The sequence below is a fragment of the Siphateles boraxobius genome, unplaced genomic scaffold (genome assembly GCF_051911475.1).
Source record: "Siphateles boraxobius isolate OS27281-9 unplaced genomic scaffold, OSU_SipBor_1 24, whole genome shotgun sequence".
Lineage (NCBI taxonomy): Eukaryota > Metazoa > Chordata > Actinopteri > Cypriniformes > Leuciscidae > Siphateles > Siphateles boraxobius.
In genome coordinates this window covers 13,866,838-13,884,937 of record NW_027508855.1, presented here as the reverse complement: position 1 = coordinate 13,884,937, position 18,100 = coordinate 13,866,838, and the positions used below count along the sequence as shown (strand labels likewise).

General features: G+C 37.9%; 2 protein-coding genes across 7 annotated transcripts in view; one reads left to right on the top strand and one right to left on the bottom strand.

Annotated features, from left to right (window-relative positions):
* Nucleotides 1-594: 594 nt before the first annotated feature.
* tbx1 (T-box transcription factor 1) lies at nucleotides 595-11,857 on the top strand. Of its 3 annotated transcripts, none has more exons than XM_077241586.1 (8): nucleotides 595-1,404; nucleotides 2,670-3,009; nucleotides 5,507-5,608; nucleotides 5,842-6,013; nucleotides 6,971-7,126; nucleotides 8,378-8,445; nucleotides 9,352-9,452; nucleotides 10,834-11,857. In XM_077241586.1, exons 1-8 carry the CDS (start codon nucleotides 1,218-1,220, stop codon nucleotides 11,214-11,216), a joined length of 1,509 nt encoding a protein of 502 aa, XP_077097701.1. In that variant the 5' UTR covers nucleotides 595-1,217; the 3' UTR covers nucleotides 11,217-11,857. The 3 variants fall into 3 exon arrangements, with proteins under 3 accessions (XP_077097701.1, XP_077097700.1, XP_077097702.1); XM_077241585.1 differs by having other exon boundaries at nucleotides 2,619-3,009; XM_077241587.1 differs by lacking the exon at nucleotides 595-1,404 and having other exon boundaries at nucleotides 2,088-3,009.
* Nucleotides 11,858-15,855: 3,998 nt separating this feature from the next.
* The window catches only part of gnb1l (guanine nucleotide binding protein (G protein), beta polypeptide 1-like), a 29,114-nt gene continuing 26,869 nt past the window's right edge, over nucleotides 15,856-18,100 (bottom strand). For 3 of the 4 annotated variants that reach the window (XM_077241558.1, XM_077241556.1, XM_077241557.1), the window contains one exon: nucleotides 15,856-17,953. In XM_077241558.1, coding sequence (XP_077097673.1) covers nucleotides 17,687-17,953 — 267 coding nt within the window. In that variant the 3' untranslated portion in view covers nucleotides 15,856-17,686. The remainder of the gene's footprint in view (nucleotides 17,954-18,100) is intronic. The other variant, XR_013206881.1, reaches the window with a different exon arrangement.

Sequence of the window (18,100 nt, the reverse complement as noted above, 5' to 3'; positions counted from 1 at the left end):
GAACGGTAAATAATTCTTTCAGAAAAAAGCAAAATGGCATGACACAAACTAGCATTTTGAATAAATGAAAAATAAAATAAAATATACAAGTATGGCTGGTGTGTATAAGGACATTGTCTTGAAGGAAAGAAGAAAAGCTTGACTAAATGATCATGAATAAAAGGTGTGAAAACGGGTTACAGCCGTTATAAAAAAAAGGTTTACAGACGCAGTGTAAATTTCTTAAAATTTCTGAAATAAAAAAATGTATTTTCATTATTTATGTCAATTCAACATGTGTTTTTATGTTTCTGTTGATTTAGCCAATCTCCGTTGTATTAACTCATTTATTTATTTATTTATTTTAATGAACTAAAAATAAAAGGCAACCAGGGAATTTACTTTAAGTTAAACCAACAATAATGTTTACAGTGTAATATCTTAATCACATCCATAAGCATGACGATCTGAAGAGCCTACTGTAACACTCAGAATCTTTATAGGATTAAAGCACTATACAGCGAGTCTCAAATGTTGCAAAGAACCACTAAAGAACCTTCGTTGATGCACTGATAGGTCAACCGCTTTAAAATGGATTCATTTAGCAAGCAGTTCAGAGTGTCTGCAAGCAGTTCACTGGTGTACAGTTCAGAGTGTCTGTGCTTGTAATGCTTTCCACTACCAGTGGGAAAAGTCACAACATATAATTTGCTGTAAAAGTACAGCGGGACATTCGCGTGACGTTTTCTTTTTCTTTTCTTTTTTTCTTGCCAGTGAATTCAAATTTGGTACAATGATTGACAAGGTCCTATTCAAATAAAACATCCCGTGGAGAGTGTGCACTTTTTTTTCCAACCGTGCACGGGAGGCGTGGAGCTCGCGCTTCTGACACTCTCTCCCGCAGTAGCTCTTCTCCAGCGAGCTCTAATGACATCACCCAGACACCGCGGCTGAAGAAATCTGTTTTTCTCAAGTGTGTGTGTGTGTGTGTATGTGTGGAAGAGCGATGTTTTAATACAGCCGGACGTGTTCGAGCAGATCTTTTAATTGGAGCGTATAAAGCGGAGCAAATTCCGTGGGAATAGTTTGTTTTGAAAACAGTGGAGAGCACTAACATTGCCAATAGGTCCTTTTCTCAAAGAATGAAACTTCGTGTACTTCGACTTATTGTTTCTACTGTCTGTGTTCTCATGGAGTAGCTCGGTGGAAGCGGTGTTCCTTGACTCGGTTTCTCGCTTATGGACGACAGTAGTCCACTTTCTCCAAAGGCAAATGCTTTCAGTATTGCCTGTCTGATTTCAGCGAGGGATCAAGCAGGAAACACAACATTTGACAAACACGCCACTAGCCTGGACAAGCAAGTGGTGCAAAACTGCTCCAGATCCATTAAAATGCACTACAGCACAGTCACGCGGGAGATGGAAGGTACGGGCACGATCTTGACAATAACCTTGTGATTTGTAGGGCTCGCGCAGTTTGTTTAAAACTTTCGCGTCGCATAGAGCGCGCGAGATACTTTCAGGTATTGCCAAAGACACGTTTGTTTCAATATTGCTATGCAAAATTCGACACAGCATGTTGACTGTTTACGCCCAACGCACTGAGTAACTAAAGCGCTTTCCTCTCCGCGCGCTAATTTATATAATAGCCAGAAATGCAAATAGGCTAATATATGCTAAATTGCACATTAGCTGCAACTTGTAAAATAGTATAGTCATTGCATGGTCATCCAACCTAAACCGGCCAAGTAAGCATTAAGTCGATTACAAGCGCGCGCAATGCAAAAGCTTGGAAAAAGAAATCTAGGAAACTCGGATTCCACCTTCAACCCAAGGATGAGCCTGTCAGTCGAGCAGTGGCCAACAGCAAAATTGTGAACAAAAGGAAATAGCGTTCAAGAAATAAACGGGGAGACTTGTTCCTTTGCAAAATTAGCTGTTTGTCCTTGTTGCGCGGGTGTTTGTTTGCTTTGCGGGAAAAAAAAATTACTCTCCGTGGTGCCAGCTAACCAGTCTATTGTAAGAGGAGGGTGGTGTGGGCGATACTCTTATCCAAAAGTAAATGGGTGCCGGAAAGCCCATTATAAGGGGCGCACTTCTCTGTCAATCAGTCTCGTCCCAAGGCGAGGAAAGGCACATTACCTGCAGTTCCTTATCTAAATAGAAATAAGAACCGGTTTTATCGCAAAGGGGAGGCCCTATGTGAGAGATAAGAGAGAAGTCTGGATTTCAGTTTAGCAGAGGGGCAGGACAGAGGCCGATTGGAACAGTTCACAGCGCGCAAGCCTTTGAAAACAACGGACCGCGCATATACGCACAACTTTAGACCATCGGTAATCAACACGAAGCTACTTTTAGGAAGGCGTTTTACAGGTTCAGCGAAAAAGAGGGAATTTCTAAGGCGGCCTTTCTAAGCGCTTCATCTAGGCAATATGCGTTAATCTAGAAGGAGACCATCGTTCTTAAAGTTCTTGGATACACTCATTAAAACGGGAAACTTTCCCATACGCGACACACTCGAGGACATCACTGTATATTTGATCATCATAGGCGAACTACTGTAGTATTCACTTGCATATTGTTGCTTTTACACTCGAGTCCTGCGCAAAATTGTAAACCCAATTTTTGGAATGATTTCAGCAATATCAAGCCCGTGGCTGACGCAGCTGTCCCATTTTTGCGATGTTGCAGCCTTCACGACCAGCAGCCTGAGCAGTCTCAATACGCCTGGGAGTTACCATCTCTCTCCGTCGCCTGGGGATCCCTACAGCCATCATGAAACCCAGTTTGAGCCGTGCCCGGCTGCCCAGCACGCCTACAACTATTCCGGATCCAACCCAGCACAGGTCCCGGCACAGGGAGACAGCGGGACGTCCAACTGCTCCTCGTCGTCTTCAAGCTCAACTCCGAACAAAACGCTGGTCAAAAAGAACCCTAAAGTAGCCAATATTAATGTACAGTTGGAAATGAAGGCGCTCTGGGATGAATTTAATCAACTTGGAACTGAAATGATTGTCACAAAAGCTGGGAGGTGAGTTGACAGGTTTCTAAACTGAAATTTGAGATCATTTGGCATCAAGTTATTGTTGTTTTAATACCATTTATCAACTTTTGCGCGCAGGAAATTATAAAAGATTTTTAATTTAACATTAAAAAACGTATGTTTAACATACAATTACATGTTTTAAATGTACTTCATAATCAATGTACTTGAACTACTGATGGATTAAGCATTACATATCGTTTGTTAATGAATTAATAAGATATTGGTCATTTTTGGAGCAACTAAAGAAATCTTAAAATCTACTTCTTGCACGGGAAAGACACGTTTATCATCTTATTGTCAGAAAGTTCAATAGGTCTGATTCTGAATAAATACCCTGAACAGTGCATTAGCTTAGCACAATCCTCATGGCCATTTTAAAATGAAGTGTAAACAGTCTATTGTGTGTATTTACACAGTGATAAGACAGATAGCATGAGATACAGTACATTTTGTAGCTCACCTTTGTGCTAAAGGACTCCTTACTGGCTTTCACGATTAAAATGCATAGCTATAATGTCTTATTTGTACAGCCCGGTCTGTTTATTCAGGTGAATGTCGAGTTTTAGCTTGCATTTACTTCGTGCTAAACAGACCATGATTAAATGAACGCAAAAGAGCCTAAATGAATATATACACTAAATGACAAAGATAAATGCGCGCGAGCGTAAACACATACAAATTCACATATGTATTTGGATATAACCAGGCCTCAGCCAGGACGTGTTATGCTGCAAGGTACGTTTCTATCATCAAATTAGCCTATCTTTTAAATAAAAATCAGGAGAAGACAAAGGGGAGCTGAATGACACATACCATAATTTTAGAAGCATCGCATCTTCGTAAATGAGGTCACTAGACCACTACATGGACTGCTCATGTTCTTGCAGATGCTGTGACCTACTTCAACTCGAAGCAGTTCAGAGGCGAATAAAACATTGCAGGCATCGTAAACAAATTGGGCTTTTATTCTGATAAGTAGCAGAACGTCGTGATAACACTAATCTCAGTGTTAATATTTGCTATTGGCTACAGACCCCAGACACGTTACACATAAAAGTGCATTTTTCCTAAGGCCGGTATTATTCTACTTATATTTCAGTACAGTTTGTCATATGGCTAAACATTTCCACAGAACAATTTTTCTTAAACGGTGCATCAGCTATAGCGTGTGGGGTGGGGGGTTACAAATGTTTTAAAATATATAATTTTTTATTTAAAGTCATGTGTTTTAAATAGAAATAGCGTTTTTTTCCATTAATTTAGCTTGTCACAATTTTTGCCATATTTGTACTCATTCTTGTCAAGTTTAAATTATGTTTTTCTCATCAGTAAAAAGTGGTCGAAAAGTTCAGCACCAATGTGATTTCAATAAATCAAATTGAATGTCAGCAAAACAAACAAGAAAAGCTATTAGTTATTTCCTTGCATGCTTTTTGGGAAGAAAAGAAATAAAATCTGGGCCTAAGTTTGGTGAAATAATAAATTAAGTTTAATATCCAAATATCTCAAATGCAATAGCCACCATTAATTTAACAAAACATTAATTTATTTAACCAATAATTAATAAAAAAAAATATTATCTAAAAGCAAATAATAAGACTAAGTAGACTACCGATTCAATCTGCAGAAACAGTGTGCTTTTCTTTATGATCTTAATTTATCTGCAATATGGCATAAGAGGGTTTTCAGTAACCCTTATGAAGCCACGGCTTTGATCCATCATGATCTGCGTTATGCTCGATGCTAAACGGAGGGGCTTAAAGAGAAAGATGGGAGGGAAAGTATACTAATAGTGCGACATTTTACCTGGTTTTCCACTCGTGTGTGTGTGTGCGCGCGCGGGCAAGGTCACCTGTCATTCCAAAGGTGCTCACTACACTGAATTTAAGGGAAGGCACTTTAAAAGCTACTTTAGCTTCACTTATCCACAACTAGCGCCCTGAAAAGACACTCACGTTCAGTGAACAATGATTCCAGTATCACTTTCACTAGTATGCAGCATGTGGTGTGTCTGTGCTTCAGAAGGTTGCATGCAGAAGGGCTTATACGTTTTCAGAATAATGTATTTGTCGACCAACATTTTAACACAGCATGCGTCCTAATTTGTTTGTTCTGCATAATCGACGAATGCATCCTTGTGCGTAGGGTTTTTGTGTGTGTGTGTGTGTGTGTGTGTGTAAGTGAGAGACAGAAAGACTGCGATGTTTCATAGAGGGTCCGAAGTAAGTTTGCTGGAGATAATTGTCGCGCGTAACACGGGACCTAATATTCTATAGCCTTTCCGTTAAGCACAGATTTGGAGTATGTATAAGAATGCATGTAAAATTCCAAATTACCAGCAACATTTTGCAAAAAATACTGTGGCATCACAATGAAAAGGGTCCAATTATAGAGGTAGATGTACAGTATATGAAATTATTTAATTAATAGAAAATAAGTAGATTGTTTACTCATAACCAACGGGTTCCATTCTCCTCTACAGACGAATGTTTCCTACATTTCAAGTCAAAATATTTGGAATGGACCCAATGGCAGATTACATGCTCCTGATGGATTTCCTTCCAGTGGATGATAAACGATACAGGTATGCCATAAGCCTATAACATGGCATATCCTTTTACGCCTACTATTATGCATACACTGTCTGCATCAAAACGAATAAACATATGTCGACGTTACATCAATTGAATGCGCATAATATCATATAATGAATCATATTCATAAAGAATGTGTTTTTAAAGTTTTACCCAAAGAGCACAACATAACTGTCTGACGTTGCAAACTGAGTACTCATTCTCTCTCCTCTCTGTTGTGAAGGTATGCCTTCCACAGTTCATCGTGGCTGGTGGCGGGGAAGGCTGATCCAGCGACCCCAGGAAGAGTGCACTATCACCCCGACTCACCTGCCAAAGGCGCGCAGTGGATGAAACAGATCGTTTCCTTCGATAAACTAAAACTAACCAACAATCTGCTGGACGACAACGGACATGTAGGCGTTACTTTTTTTTTCTTTCTTTCTTTTTTTTTTTTTTACCAGAGTCCTAAAATGTAAATGTAAATTGCCTTTAATTATGAGACATTCGGCTTTTGTCATATTACATTTTTTATTTGAGAACAGCACAGACCAGTGGAAGGTTGAGAGGAGTAAATATCCTTAAATTACCCGTGTGACACATCTGCACATTTAAAGGCAGTATTTAATACACTATTATTGTATAATGACTTGTCAGTTGAACTAAATGGTTCAGGGCTATTTATGTATATTCTGCATATTTTGAACGTTAATTATTCCTATATTGTATAATTAACGGCGTAAACACTAGAGCGTGGAAAACGCATAATACAATCCACATGAAAGCTACATTAATTGGCATTATAATAATAATGCTTCTCAGTTTTCACATTTAAAATGTATTTTTATTTTACAAATGTATTGATGTGAAGTACCCCACATTTTCCAAATAATAAGTTTATATCTATTAATGAATGCTCTTCGGTCATCTGACTGCATGCTTACTGTACCTCGTTTTGCCTTTCATCAATGGGTGGTAGATTAGGCAGTGCAGTGGCTCCGAAACTCTTTCCTCTTCGTGACACTTCTCGTGAACTTTAAATAAAATAAAATAAAATACATTAAAAACTAAATCTGATATTTTCTTACAGTAGCCTACTTCCAGCCCTCCTCTGTAGTGTTTTGTTGTTTAGTTTCTGTGTAGGCTATCTACTGTAGGATCTGCCTGTATTTATGTTTGATGCCGTTTATGTAGTCTATTATCACCTTGACTTGCACACCGACCTTAAGCTTGGGAAAGGCGCTTTGAAAATAAAAACGTATTACTTTATTATTACTCGTAAAGCGCGACACGCAATTCGCCTCAAAAGAAGCGATGATAGCCTGATTTCTAATTTTTAAAATCATGTTAAATTGTATTTATTTCTCTTGCAGATAATACTGAACTCAATGCACAGATACCAGCCCAGATTCCATGTGGTCTACGTGGATCCTAGGAAAGACAGTGAGAAATACGCCGAGGAAAATTACAAGACGTTTGTGTTCGAGGAGACCAGATTTACCGCCGTCACAGCGTATCAAAACCACAGAGTAAGTGCTCATCTATGACACTAATTACCACTTTTTAAAAAGGACGTCCTGTTGGCAGAGTTAAACCCACTAGTAGTTTACGGAGAAGTGCTAATGTAGCCTACTTATTTTGCTGCATGCATAGCTATTTAATGTTTGTCAATCATGGCGGTTTCCTAAAGCACGAACCCAATAAACAATAAATAATAAACCAATAAATAAATAATATATACCCAATAAATAATTTATTACTTAATAAATCTGAGTATCGTGAAAGTATTTTTTAGAATCGACTTGATGGATTCTTTAAAATGGTTAAAAAAATGTTTTTTAAAAAACGTAGTTTATGTAGTTTTTTAAAAGAAACTGTTTTAATGTGATTTCAATTTACTTGTAAAAGCAATAATATTTATGTATTCTAATTAACACACTGTTCACTGTAAGCTGCCTTAAACATCCAAGATGATTGTGCTTAAAAGTTTAAGTCATTTCAACTTAAATTAGGCCTACATTAAACTGACTTGAAAAACAGTTGAATCTGGTATAATTTATAAAAGAGTTGAGTTAAAGCAATGTAAAAACACATGTTGTCATAACTTACTGATCATGTAATTTTTTTTACAGTGTAATTACTTTGAACACATAAACCATCTTAATGAAAGGGAAAATTAAAATGAAATTTAAAACGACACTTGACTATAGTTGAGCTCTAAATAAAGATCGTGGTGTCACCGATGCTCTTGCGCAGCTGTCCAGTGTTTTTCGTCTCTTTTTTCATCTGTCTTTCCTGCTCTGTCTTCTATCAGTTTGACCTCTTGATCTCCAACTCTCACCGCGGGCTTTACATTTGTTTTTCGACTCATTCCGGAAAATCACGCACACATCTTCATCCAGCGCTTTTCCACGGCCATGAGGCATTGCCTCGCCTCGAGTGTTCATATTTAACATAAATAGTTTCCAGTCGGGGTCCAAATAAATGTTGAAATGTGTTATTGTTAATATAAATACAACCGTCGAGTGTCTACGCCCTTTCAGGAATACTGCACATACATTAACGTTGCTGTATACGCGATTAATTGGAGCGTAACATTGCAGAAAAATGAGTTTACAATTTAAAAAACGCCTTATAATAACACAAGTTCTGGGGTGGATTTCTGTATAAACAATCTCATTGTCTGAATAAAAAGAAATGAACAATATCAGAGGTCAATGCCCGAATTTGTTAATTTGGCAAATGCCACATTTTTCACGTTTTCACTCTCTTCCTCTCAGATAACACAACTGAAAATCGCCAGCAATCCGTTTGCCAAGGGATTCAGAGACTGTGATCCGGAGGACTGGTGAGAAGTTTTCTTTTTTCTTTTTGGCTGCTGCTCAACTAAGATAAATGTATTGGAAATATTATAAGGGCATTTGATTTTTATATTGAACAATTAATGCAAGGAATTAAAATTTGTAGCATAACCGTACTACACTTTTTTTTTTTTTTTGCTAACCTAACCGTTAAAATAGTAATGAACATGAACACTGAAACAGAGTTTGAAAAGTAATGCTATAGAAGAGCTTTTTTTTTTTTCTTAGTGTGTTTTTCACTAGCATTTTAATCTTAAGATCTTTTTTCCACTATAAAAAACCTTTTGTGCCATGGAAAGATTCCATGAACATTATAGGTTCTTTATGGAACCATTGATGTCAATAAATAACCTTTATTTTTAGAATGTAATAAAAAATGTTTATACAGTAAAAAATTATACAGGACACTGTAAAAAAGTTCCTGCCTTAAATTAAGTACAATCAACTTGGATGTATAAGTCATTTTAACTTAAATTACATTAAACTGACTTAAAAAAAATGATTCGAATCTCTTGTAACTAAAAAATGTTGAAACTGCTTAACTTATGTTTATAAATTGCTTTAACTTATCAAAATAAGTTCTTCTAATTTTTTACAGTGTAACATACCTCTAAACATGTTTTACAATATGAAAAAAAAGCTGTCTTAAATATTTTTTAGTAAAGTAACTTACAGGTAACCAATTTTGATGTTCTTTTTTAAATTAAAATTCCTAACATTTATATTTAGGGCAAATATTTGCCAAAATAAATAAATTGAAAGACTATGATTTATTGCTCTGAATGAAAATTATATTTCTGCTAGAATACCATTAGACATACCACTCATTCATACAGACTACAAAACAATGCATTCCAGAACATGTCACTGATTCTATCTTCCCTGCTTTTCAGGCCCCGGAATCACAGGCCGGGCTCTCTGCAAATCATGAGTGCGTTTGCTCGAACCAGGAACCCCATGTCCTCTCCCCCACAGCAGAACGGCACAGAGAAAGGTCTGTATATAAAACACAGCTAACAAAATCTCATTCAGCACAGAAAAAAATGTTTTAAAACAATATTCCTGAGTTTACAAATGAACAAGACGAATGGTCACATTTGCTGTATGGATAATATTGTGTGCCTATTACACATTTAAATCCATTACTGATCAAACAGTGCGTACAGGAATGTACACTCACATTCATAAACATTAAACTGTATTCAGCTGTGATTACCGAGTAAAAGCCAATTTGCTGGAAATGAGCAACAGGCCCAAATAAAGGCAGTTAGGATTTTCAGTCGAGTAATGGCTCCAGTCTGTTTGGTCTCTTAGCATCTATGTTCCACTGCGCAAAACAGTTACATTTGTCTAGTTGAGCGCTGCAAATTTCAATACACAAAGGTTTGAACAGCTGCATGCCCAGAGGACATGCTCAGACTGAGATTTGTTTGGTCCTACGCTCAGTGTAAAATGATTTCCTGTGAGAATTTACCTCTTTGGCTTGAAGGACACATATGACTTATCCTGCCAATCAACCACTGCACATCTCATTTCACAAACAAACTAAATGACACCACTTTTTCATTCCAGTTCAGGTCCCCGAACTCATTGTCAGGGCTTCCAACATTTGTAAAGATCCATTCAAAAACACACTCTTGGAAATTAATGTTCAAGAACAAAATTAAATTTTGTCATTAGGCTACTTCCTTATGTTGTTTCAAACCTGTAGGAGTTTCTTTCTTCTGTTGAACGCAAAAGAAGATTTTTTAAAGAATGTTGGTAATCAAACAGTTGACGGCATCCATTGACTTCCAAAAAAATACTGTGGGAGTCAATGGGTGCCGTCAAGTCTAATTCTTTAAAATAGGCTTTCTTATTTTGTGTTCAACAGAAAAAAGAAACTCATACAGGTTTGGAACAACATGAGGGTGAATAAGTGATGACAACATTTTCATTTTTGGGTGAACTATCCCTTTAATGTCCAAGGAACTTTGCTATTGCACAAAAGGTTCTTAATTTAAAAAAATATATATTTTTACAACGAATGGTGCCAATTACAATTACAATTATTTAAATCCATAATCCATCCACCCACAAACAAACTAAATTACATCACTTTCCCATTCATTGTCTATGCTTCCTACATTTGTAATAGTGAAAAAAGGTTCCTCAGATGAGTAAATTATTCTTCACACTAAGAAAAAGAACTGTTAAAGGTTTACCCAAAATAATTTTTTCTATTGCATTGCTGGAACAGCCTCCTTTTAAAACCTTTATTTGAAGAGTGCAATGTGATTGTGCAAACTAATCCTAAAAATATGACTCGCACCTGGCTCTTGCACCATATCATATTTTTAAATGTTACACTTTCTTTTTTTTCGTCCCGAACACAGAGGACAGCAGGCGAGAATATGACCGTGACCCTAGCGGCACTCCCCTCCACTCCGACCCCACTCACCAGCTGATGTCCCGAGTCCTCAGCCCGGCCCTTCCAGTCCTCGGCGGCCTCCACGCCGTACCCCTCACAGCCGGCCATCGCAGCCCACCCCACGAACTACGCCTCGACGGACACCCCCAACCACCCGACACCCTGCACCATCATCCGTACAAGTATCCAACCAGTTATGAACACTATCTGGGAGCCAAAACCAGGCCATCCCCGTATCCCTCACCGGGCATTAGAAGCCACGGTTACCACCCCCACATGAACCCGGCCACAGCCAACATGTACTCGGCAACAAGCGCACCCACTACTTACGACTACGGACCCAGATAATGACTCAATCGGCACCAAATCGAGAGCCGCACGGGACAAAACAGAATGAAAAAAACGTTTTTTCGTGTGTCCCAGACTCACGAAACATGTTGAGTTTTGGGTTGGGCACATCTTTTGCAGTGGCTTCTAACAGATGGAAAAAGAAGCTGCCATATTTATTGAAGGGAGAAATGTCACAAATGTCCTCGCGGATCATAAGGACGAGCCCAACATTAGCTCTGGACGGCCTGTGAACTCAGATTCAGAACAATGGCAGAGCACATGGAAACTGCAGTGTTTGGAGTAATGAGGAGGACAAAGACTTCTAATGCATTATCACGGACTGGAATTGAACTTTTGTGTTGGATGCACTTTTTGTTTTTGCTTTTAAAAAGCCATAAATTATATATTACCCTTGAGCCATCGAGCTTCTAGATAGATGGAATATTTGCATGTTGCTCTGAAGGTGCTGAAATGCCCTAATGACTTTTTTTTCCTGGTTGAGAATGAATCATTTTTTTTTTTTTTGAAAACGCTAGACCACCTTTAGCAGGTCCATGAAGCTTGTAATGTGGCACTGACCTACAGCAATTCAAATAAATAGATGAACAGAATGACTGTGCTGAACTTGTAAAATAAACATAAAATATTTTACCTTTAAACAGGTTCCATTAGCATTTGCAAATCTAATTCTTTCCTTACTTAGAGGGAAGCAACTCATTGCGTTAGTTCTCCTCAGAAATCCAAACATGTTTAATTTGAAAAGAAATTATTGATGCATTACCACAATTGCGATATTGTCAGTTTGGGCCTATTTCAACCTCAGAACAAAAAAAAATGGATGAAATGAAATGGTTGAATACAGCTACATTTTAATATGTATTATTTAAAACGTTTATAATTTTTTTTTTTTTAAAGAGATTTGCTTTAAACAAAGTCAATGTGCTCAGTCAAATTATGTCAAATATGTCTATATCAGTCAAATTCGCTTCGACTCAAAGAAAACAAGAACTAGAGAGAAAAAACATGTCCATGAACAACAAAAAGATTTAATACTAACAGTGGATTTACAAAAAGAAAAGAAATGCACAAAATAAGAAGGATATTATAGCCTATATGACATTGCTCAGTATTTATGTAATTCCACAGTAAATAAAAGTGAACCGTTATTGAAATAGATTCGCCTATAGCGCAGACCGCGCTTGGCAGTGCCTATATCTACTGTTTCTCTGAAGTTATTTAGGTAATCCCATGGTAGAGGAAAGAAACGCTTGCACACCATTTGACCTCTGACAGCTAACGACTTTCTGAAGTATCAAAGGTTAAACAATGTTTCCAGCCATTTGAGCGACGACTAATTGGTCGTATAATTTTTTGTTTGTGGTAACAGCTCGATGCACTGGGACCCGCGATATGAGGAACGTTAAAACGAAAACAAATAAAAATAAATAAATTATATATATATATATATATATATATATATATATATATATATATATATATATATATATATATATATATATATATATATATATATATGAATAGGCCTAAGGAAAAAACAGAGCAATGAAAAACTTTAAACACGAACGAGAATTTCGTTAGGCTATTATTACGCCTTTTATTTATGTTAAATGTGTTTCCAAATAGCATTCTTAATGACATTATAGGCTATTTCTATTTCTGGTCGAATTAGGCTATAGCCAACTATAAATTGCGTATTTAAAATGTTTTTTTCTTCCCCAAAAAAAAAAGATATAGATTAGAAATATATTCTATATGTAAAATATATTGTTGTTTTTAGATGTTATTTAAAAAAAATGTTCAAAATAAAATATTTGATAGGCGTAGGCTATATTACATATTTAATTTTACAACAAACACGTAATGACAAAGATAGTTTTCCATAAAGCCTATTAAAATTTATTCTAATTTGTAAATAAATCTTTTAAACAATCCGTTCATTGTGAAGTGAAGCGCACATGTTATTTCCCTATATACATTGGGGGCCGGAAGAGCAAGTTTGGAGGATTGTGCCTCCCTTCGCGTGAGCCTGTTCCCGGCTAGAGGTAATGAGTTTGGCCCATCAGGAAGACCGGGACACCCGGACCCATGGCTCTTCCGTCAGGGGTCTACCCATCTGTGTTTTCTCTGGTAGCGCTTCGCCTTGATGAGAGGGGCCGACTGGGGCCCTCGGTGGCGCAGTCTGTGTACCTGCATCCATGAATCACGACTGACGGCTGTTTCCAACAATGACCGCTTCTAAAAATGCTCATTATTTATGGGTTGAATGCACCGAAAATTGTATCCGTCTTTGAAGTTTAAACATGATGCGTGCTAAGTTCAGCATGGAAATATTGTTTGACCCTAGAGGAAATACATGGGCTTCAAACACACACACAGACACACACACGAGTTATTATCCTGTGTGCACACGCGTTCGGCATCTTAATGCTACAAAGTCAACATTGCTATTTAAAAAAAAGAAGTAAAATTGCTAAATTGCTGGATATTGAGGCCAAGGTTAATAATTATGCCTATTCGGCATATAAATAACAGTGCGTTTATACAAATGGACAATTTAAAATAACTATTTAAATTAGAAAATCGGCAAAAAGTGGTTTACAAAAATATTATAATAAACTTAAATCCAGTAGGCCTATCTTAATTAATTGAATAATAACTTTTTTTTCATTATTTTTTTTAAACTGGGATTATTTCCATGCAAAGACACAAATAAATTAAGTAAAAGCCAACGTAAAAATAGAAGGAAGGCCTATTTAGGCTACAGTCACGCTCTTAACTTCGATAGCATTATCGAATTATATTATCCATCTCACGACGCGCGGAGATAAAAAAAATGACATAGGCCACGTTGTAGCCTACAGCACTGAATATTAAACAATATTACAAAAGTGACGCCTGCTTAAAAAGGCAGTATATGAAAACATAGAAATCTATATAAAAATCCTAAAGCGCGAGAGCCTATATTTGCACTTTCCATGTTTTCTAACCTTTTCTGGCGCAAGGACTCTTAGCATCTAGCCTAAATAAAACATGCTTAATTTCCCGATAAACATTATTGCATTATGCCAAATTTATGTTGACCCAGTTTCTCATTTAACTGTAGGCTACCTTTGTCTTTTGCCATGTTCTGGATTCATCATGCACTTGTAACTATAGGCTATTGTCCAAATCAATCTTTTGTGTACGGAGAGACGCAATGAATCAACTGATTAGAAACGTTAGTAGAAAAATGCAAATACATTTTATTGTATAATTGTTGTTTTATATATGAGTCCATGCTGAAAGCCTGCAAGGGTGTAACTCACCGCACATGGACATTTCTTATCACGCGGCCAACTAAAAACTAAAGAAACAGCACACTATATGGGCTAAAGAAAAAAAGAACTGGTAATCATCTGACACAGGGTCGAATCTGGAACATCTGTTGTGACAAGCCTATCTTTTGTGAACATTTCTGGCTTGGCACGTCAAAAAACCGCTCTTCCAAAAACAAAAAAAAACAAAAAAAATTAAGGTGGACCAACCCTGCAAAGATGTTTACCTACAGCCATGCACGTGTTTCACATTTTCCCGCGTTTTTCCCCCAGCAAATTTGTGTTCCATTTGTCAACGCTGCATATAAAAACAAACCACCCCTTGCTTATCTCAGACAACAGAAATCCTTTCATTCCGATTGAGTTTGCCAACTCATAAATAATTTACTATAACACAACCTGTGTTGAGTTTCTCTCATTCAAAGGGCCATTTCCTCAGACTGTGATTACCTGGGATTATTATTTGTTTCCAAAAACTAACATCCATTCATCCAGTCTTACCTAAGAACCCAGAGTATCTTTAAAACAGCAAAACATGCCATGTAGAGTCTGTTATGGGGGACTATGAGTTTGTTTAAGCTGGCGTAGAATGGTCAGGTGACCTCTGACCCTCATGCTATAGACAGGCGTGTGTCTGTTGTTCAGTGAGCCGCAGGTTTTTGTCAGTGGCCCATGTCGAGGTTCTGCTTATACCGACTGCTTAAGTGATCTATTATTGACTTGGGAGGTATAAGCTGAAATCTCCAGCAATAGACGCTCATGTGCTTATTCACAGAACGGATGGAAGGCACCCCTGGCATGGCTTTGTTGTGCCCCCCCACCAAGTCTACAAAAGTAGGAAGTGATTACCAATCGGACAAGCTCTACAGAGGTCATGGACAAAGGTGCGTGAGGGTCCACAGATGACAAGGAGAAGGCTAATGACCAGTCGGACTGTGAAATGAACTGTTTTGTCTTCCTCTCCAACCGGCGACTCGCCCGCTGTTGTTTTTCCTTTAAAAGGATGGCCTCCAAGTTCCCCGAGCTTCCTGTACCGTCTGATGAGATATTCCAGTCTGGGTACGTCCCTAGAGACACGTGCTTTATGGGGCAGAACGGCTGTGGGCCGTTTGAAGTTCCACCGCCATCGCTCTGAGACGCATGAAATCCCACTTAGCTTAGTACCATGGATGGCTATTATTACCGCTATTATTATATACGCTGACAAAAATATTCACCTTCAACCTCTCTGCATGTTAGTCAACTAATTATTCATGTCTGCTTTAAATAATCAGTTGAGTTTCCAAATACCATGTTTATCGCCTAAATATGAAAACCAACAGTTTTTGTTTGAATCTTTATTAATTTTTTCAATGAAGAACAGTGTAGAATAGAAATGGTAATCGTAAGGATTGCATTGATTCTGGTTCCGAGTGATAATTCAAGTTGTTTAACTGTTCTAATAATGATTCTTTACTTTTTTTTCCAGGAAGAAACATTTGGGAGAAAGTAATGCAATATGTATCGCATTTACTGTCTTCAGTATAGCCAGAGTTAACAAATAATTACTTCAGATTTCAACAAAAACATGTATAACAAATAAGAAATCGAATCAATTAGATATCTTAAAAAAATAACTTTTAAGGACTTTTCACAGTAAATCATTAAAAAGTCATTAATTAGGGAATCAAACTAGACTGGTCATGTTTGATTCATCCAAAAAGAATCAGTTCATAAGAGTCATTAACTTGAAAATTGGTAACAAAATCAAAAGGGATTAAAATATATATTTTTAATGGAACTGGATCTGAATAAGAATTGGCTATCGGTTATACTTTAGTTGGTTGGAATGGGTTATGCCTACTTAAAATTTATTTAAAAAATGAAAACCAAAAAGTTGATGGATCTCATTGACAGTCCATAGTATGGGGAAAATACTATGGAAGTCAATGGGGTCCCATCAACTGTTTGGCTACTGACATTCTTCAAAATATCTTCTTTTGTGTTCAGAAGAAATCCATACAGGTTTGGAACAACTTGAGGGTGGATAAATGTTGACAATTTTCATTTTTGGGTTAACTATCACTTTAAGAACCTAATTTACAAATAGTGTAAAAAAATACTAGATATCAGTTTTCCTGATGTGTTACCTCAAGTCTTCTCTCTCTCTCTCTCTCACACACACACACACACACACACACACACACACACACACACACACACACACACACACACACACACACACACACACACACACACACACACACACACACACACACACACACACACACACACACACACACACACACACACACACACACACACACGCACACACACACACACGTACACACACACGCACACACACACGCACACACACACGCACACACGCACGCACACACGCACACGCACACACACGCACACACACGCACACACGAAAACAAAAAGTGCAAACTACTTTGCTGAGTGAGCCGTCCAGTTTTCGCAGAGCAAGAGCAATAAATACAAAAACAACTAGTTTGTCTTTTAGCCACATCCGAACACAGAGGTCAGCCTTGTCTTTAGGCTGAAAATAGAGCCGTCTTCATTAGCTCATGAGCTTAAAGGAAGAACGAAACGAAACTTGCTCAATGAATCTTTCTAACAAACAGGCCTGTCTGCGAAGCCTGAGCCCTTGTGATTAACCTTGTGTGATGTATGCAGGTCAGTCCAGAGGGCAATCTTAAACTTAGAGGCAGATTTAGAAAAACAGCGCTGGATTACTTTGCCGCTCAGGTGCGACTTCAAGAGCAAATACGCCTACTGAAGCACATCAACCTGGGGTAAAGCAAACATATCGGAGAGAACGGTTTAAGCTCTGCCTTTGACAATAAAACGCGTTTAAATAACTATTTGCCATTGTGACGAACTGCAACAAAACAAGGTGATGGAGTGTGTTTATATTAGCTGCTTTTGCTTGAGCATTTCACCAACAGGAACTCAAACATTGCTGAACATCTTTCAAAATGTGATGGTGTTGAAGCTCCGCCTCAGAATGGCAGTCAGACACTAATTTAGGCATTTCACCATTTCAAAGAAAAATATATTAGCACCACGTTCAAGTATGTAAATAAAGTCAGAGTAATTGGCAACAATCAGTTTGAAGGAAATGGAAAAGTGGGCCTCTGTCTTTTAAACTCAACTTTCGCTATATATAGACCACACACTGATCCGCCGGTCCTTGGACCCTGTGGCCAAAAGTCTCTGTGGGGGGTCCTGATGGTCAGAGAAGGCCACACTATTCACCATGTCAGTATGATGTTGCAGAACAGCCAGTGGCTTCAGTTTCTTCAAGCCAAACACTCTGATTTTGTTGTCCCAGCCCGCCGTTGCTAGGATCTTGCCATCAGCACGGATACGCAGCTGGGAGACCCCAGGATTGGTCATCTGAACGGAGTCGTGCATCTGTAAGGGAACACAAGTCAGACATTAATCCAAATGAGCCGCAATAGACAAATGCAGCACTTTAAAGCAGCACCAAGTAACTTTTCCTCTGTGGTCGCCCTACGGGTTTGAAGCGGAATTGTCCATTACCGCTGTCGTAAATAATTT

Bases quoted from the DNA above. Each gene is read 5' to 3' on its own strand.
- tbx1 (XM_077241585.1), top strand. From the start codon at position 1,218: ATGGACGACAGTAGTCCACTTTCTCCAAAGGCAAATGCTTTCAGTATT. The intron at 8,446-9,351 runs GTGAGAAGTTTT...CCTGCTTTTCAG, and splicing joins GACTGTGATCCGGAGGACTG to GCCCCGGAATCACAGGCCGG. The intron at 9,453-10,833 runs GTCTGTATATAA...TCCCGAACACAG, and splicing joins GCAGAACGGCACAGAGAAAG to AGGACAGCAGGCGAGAATAT.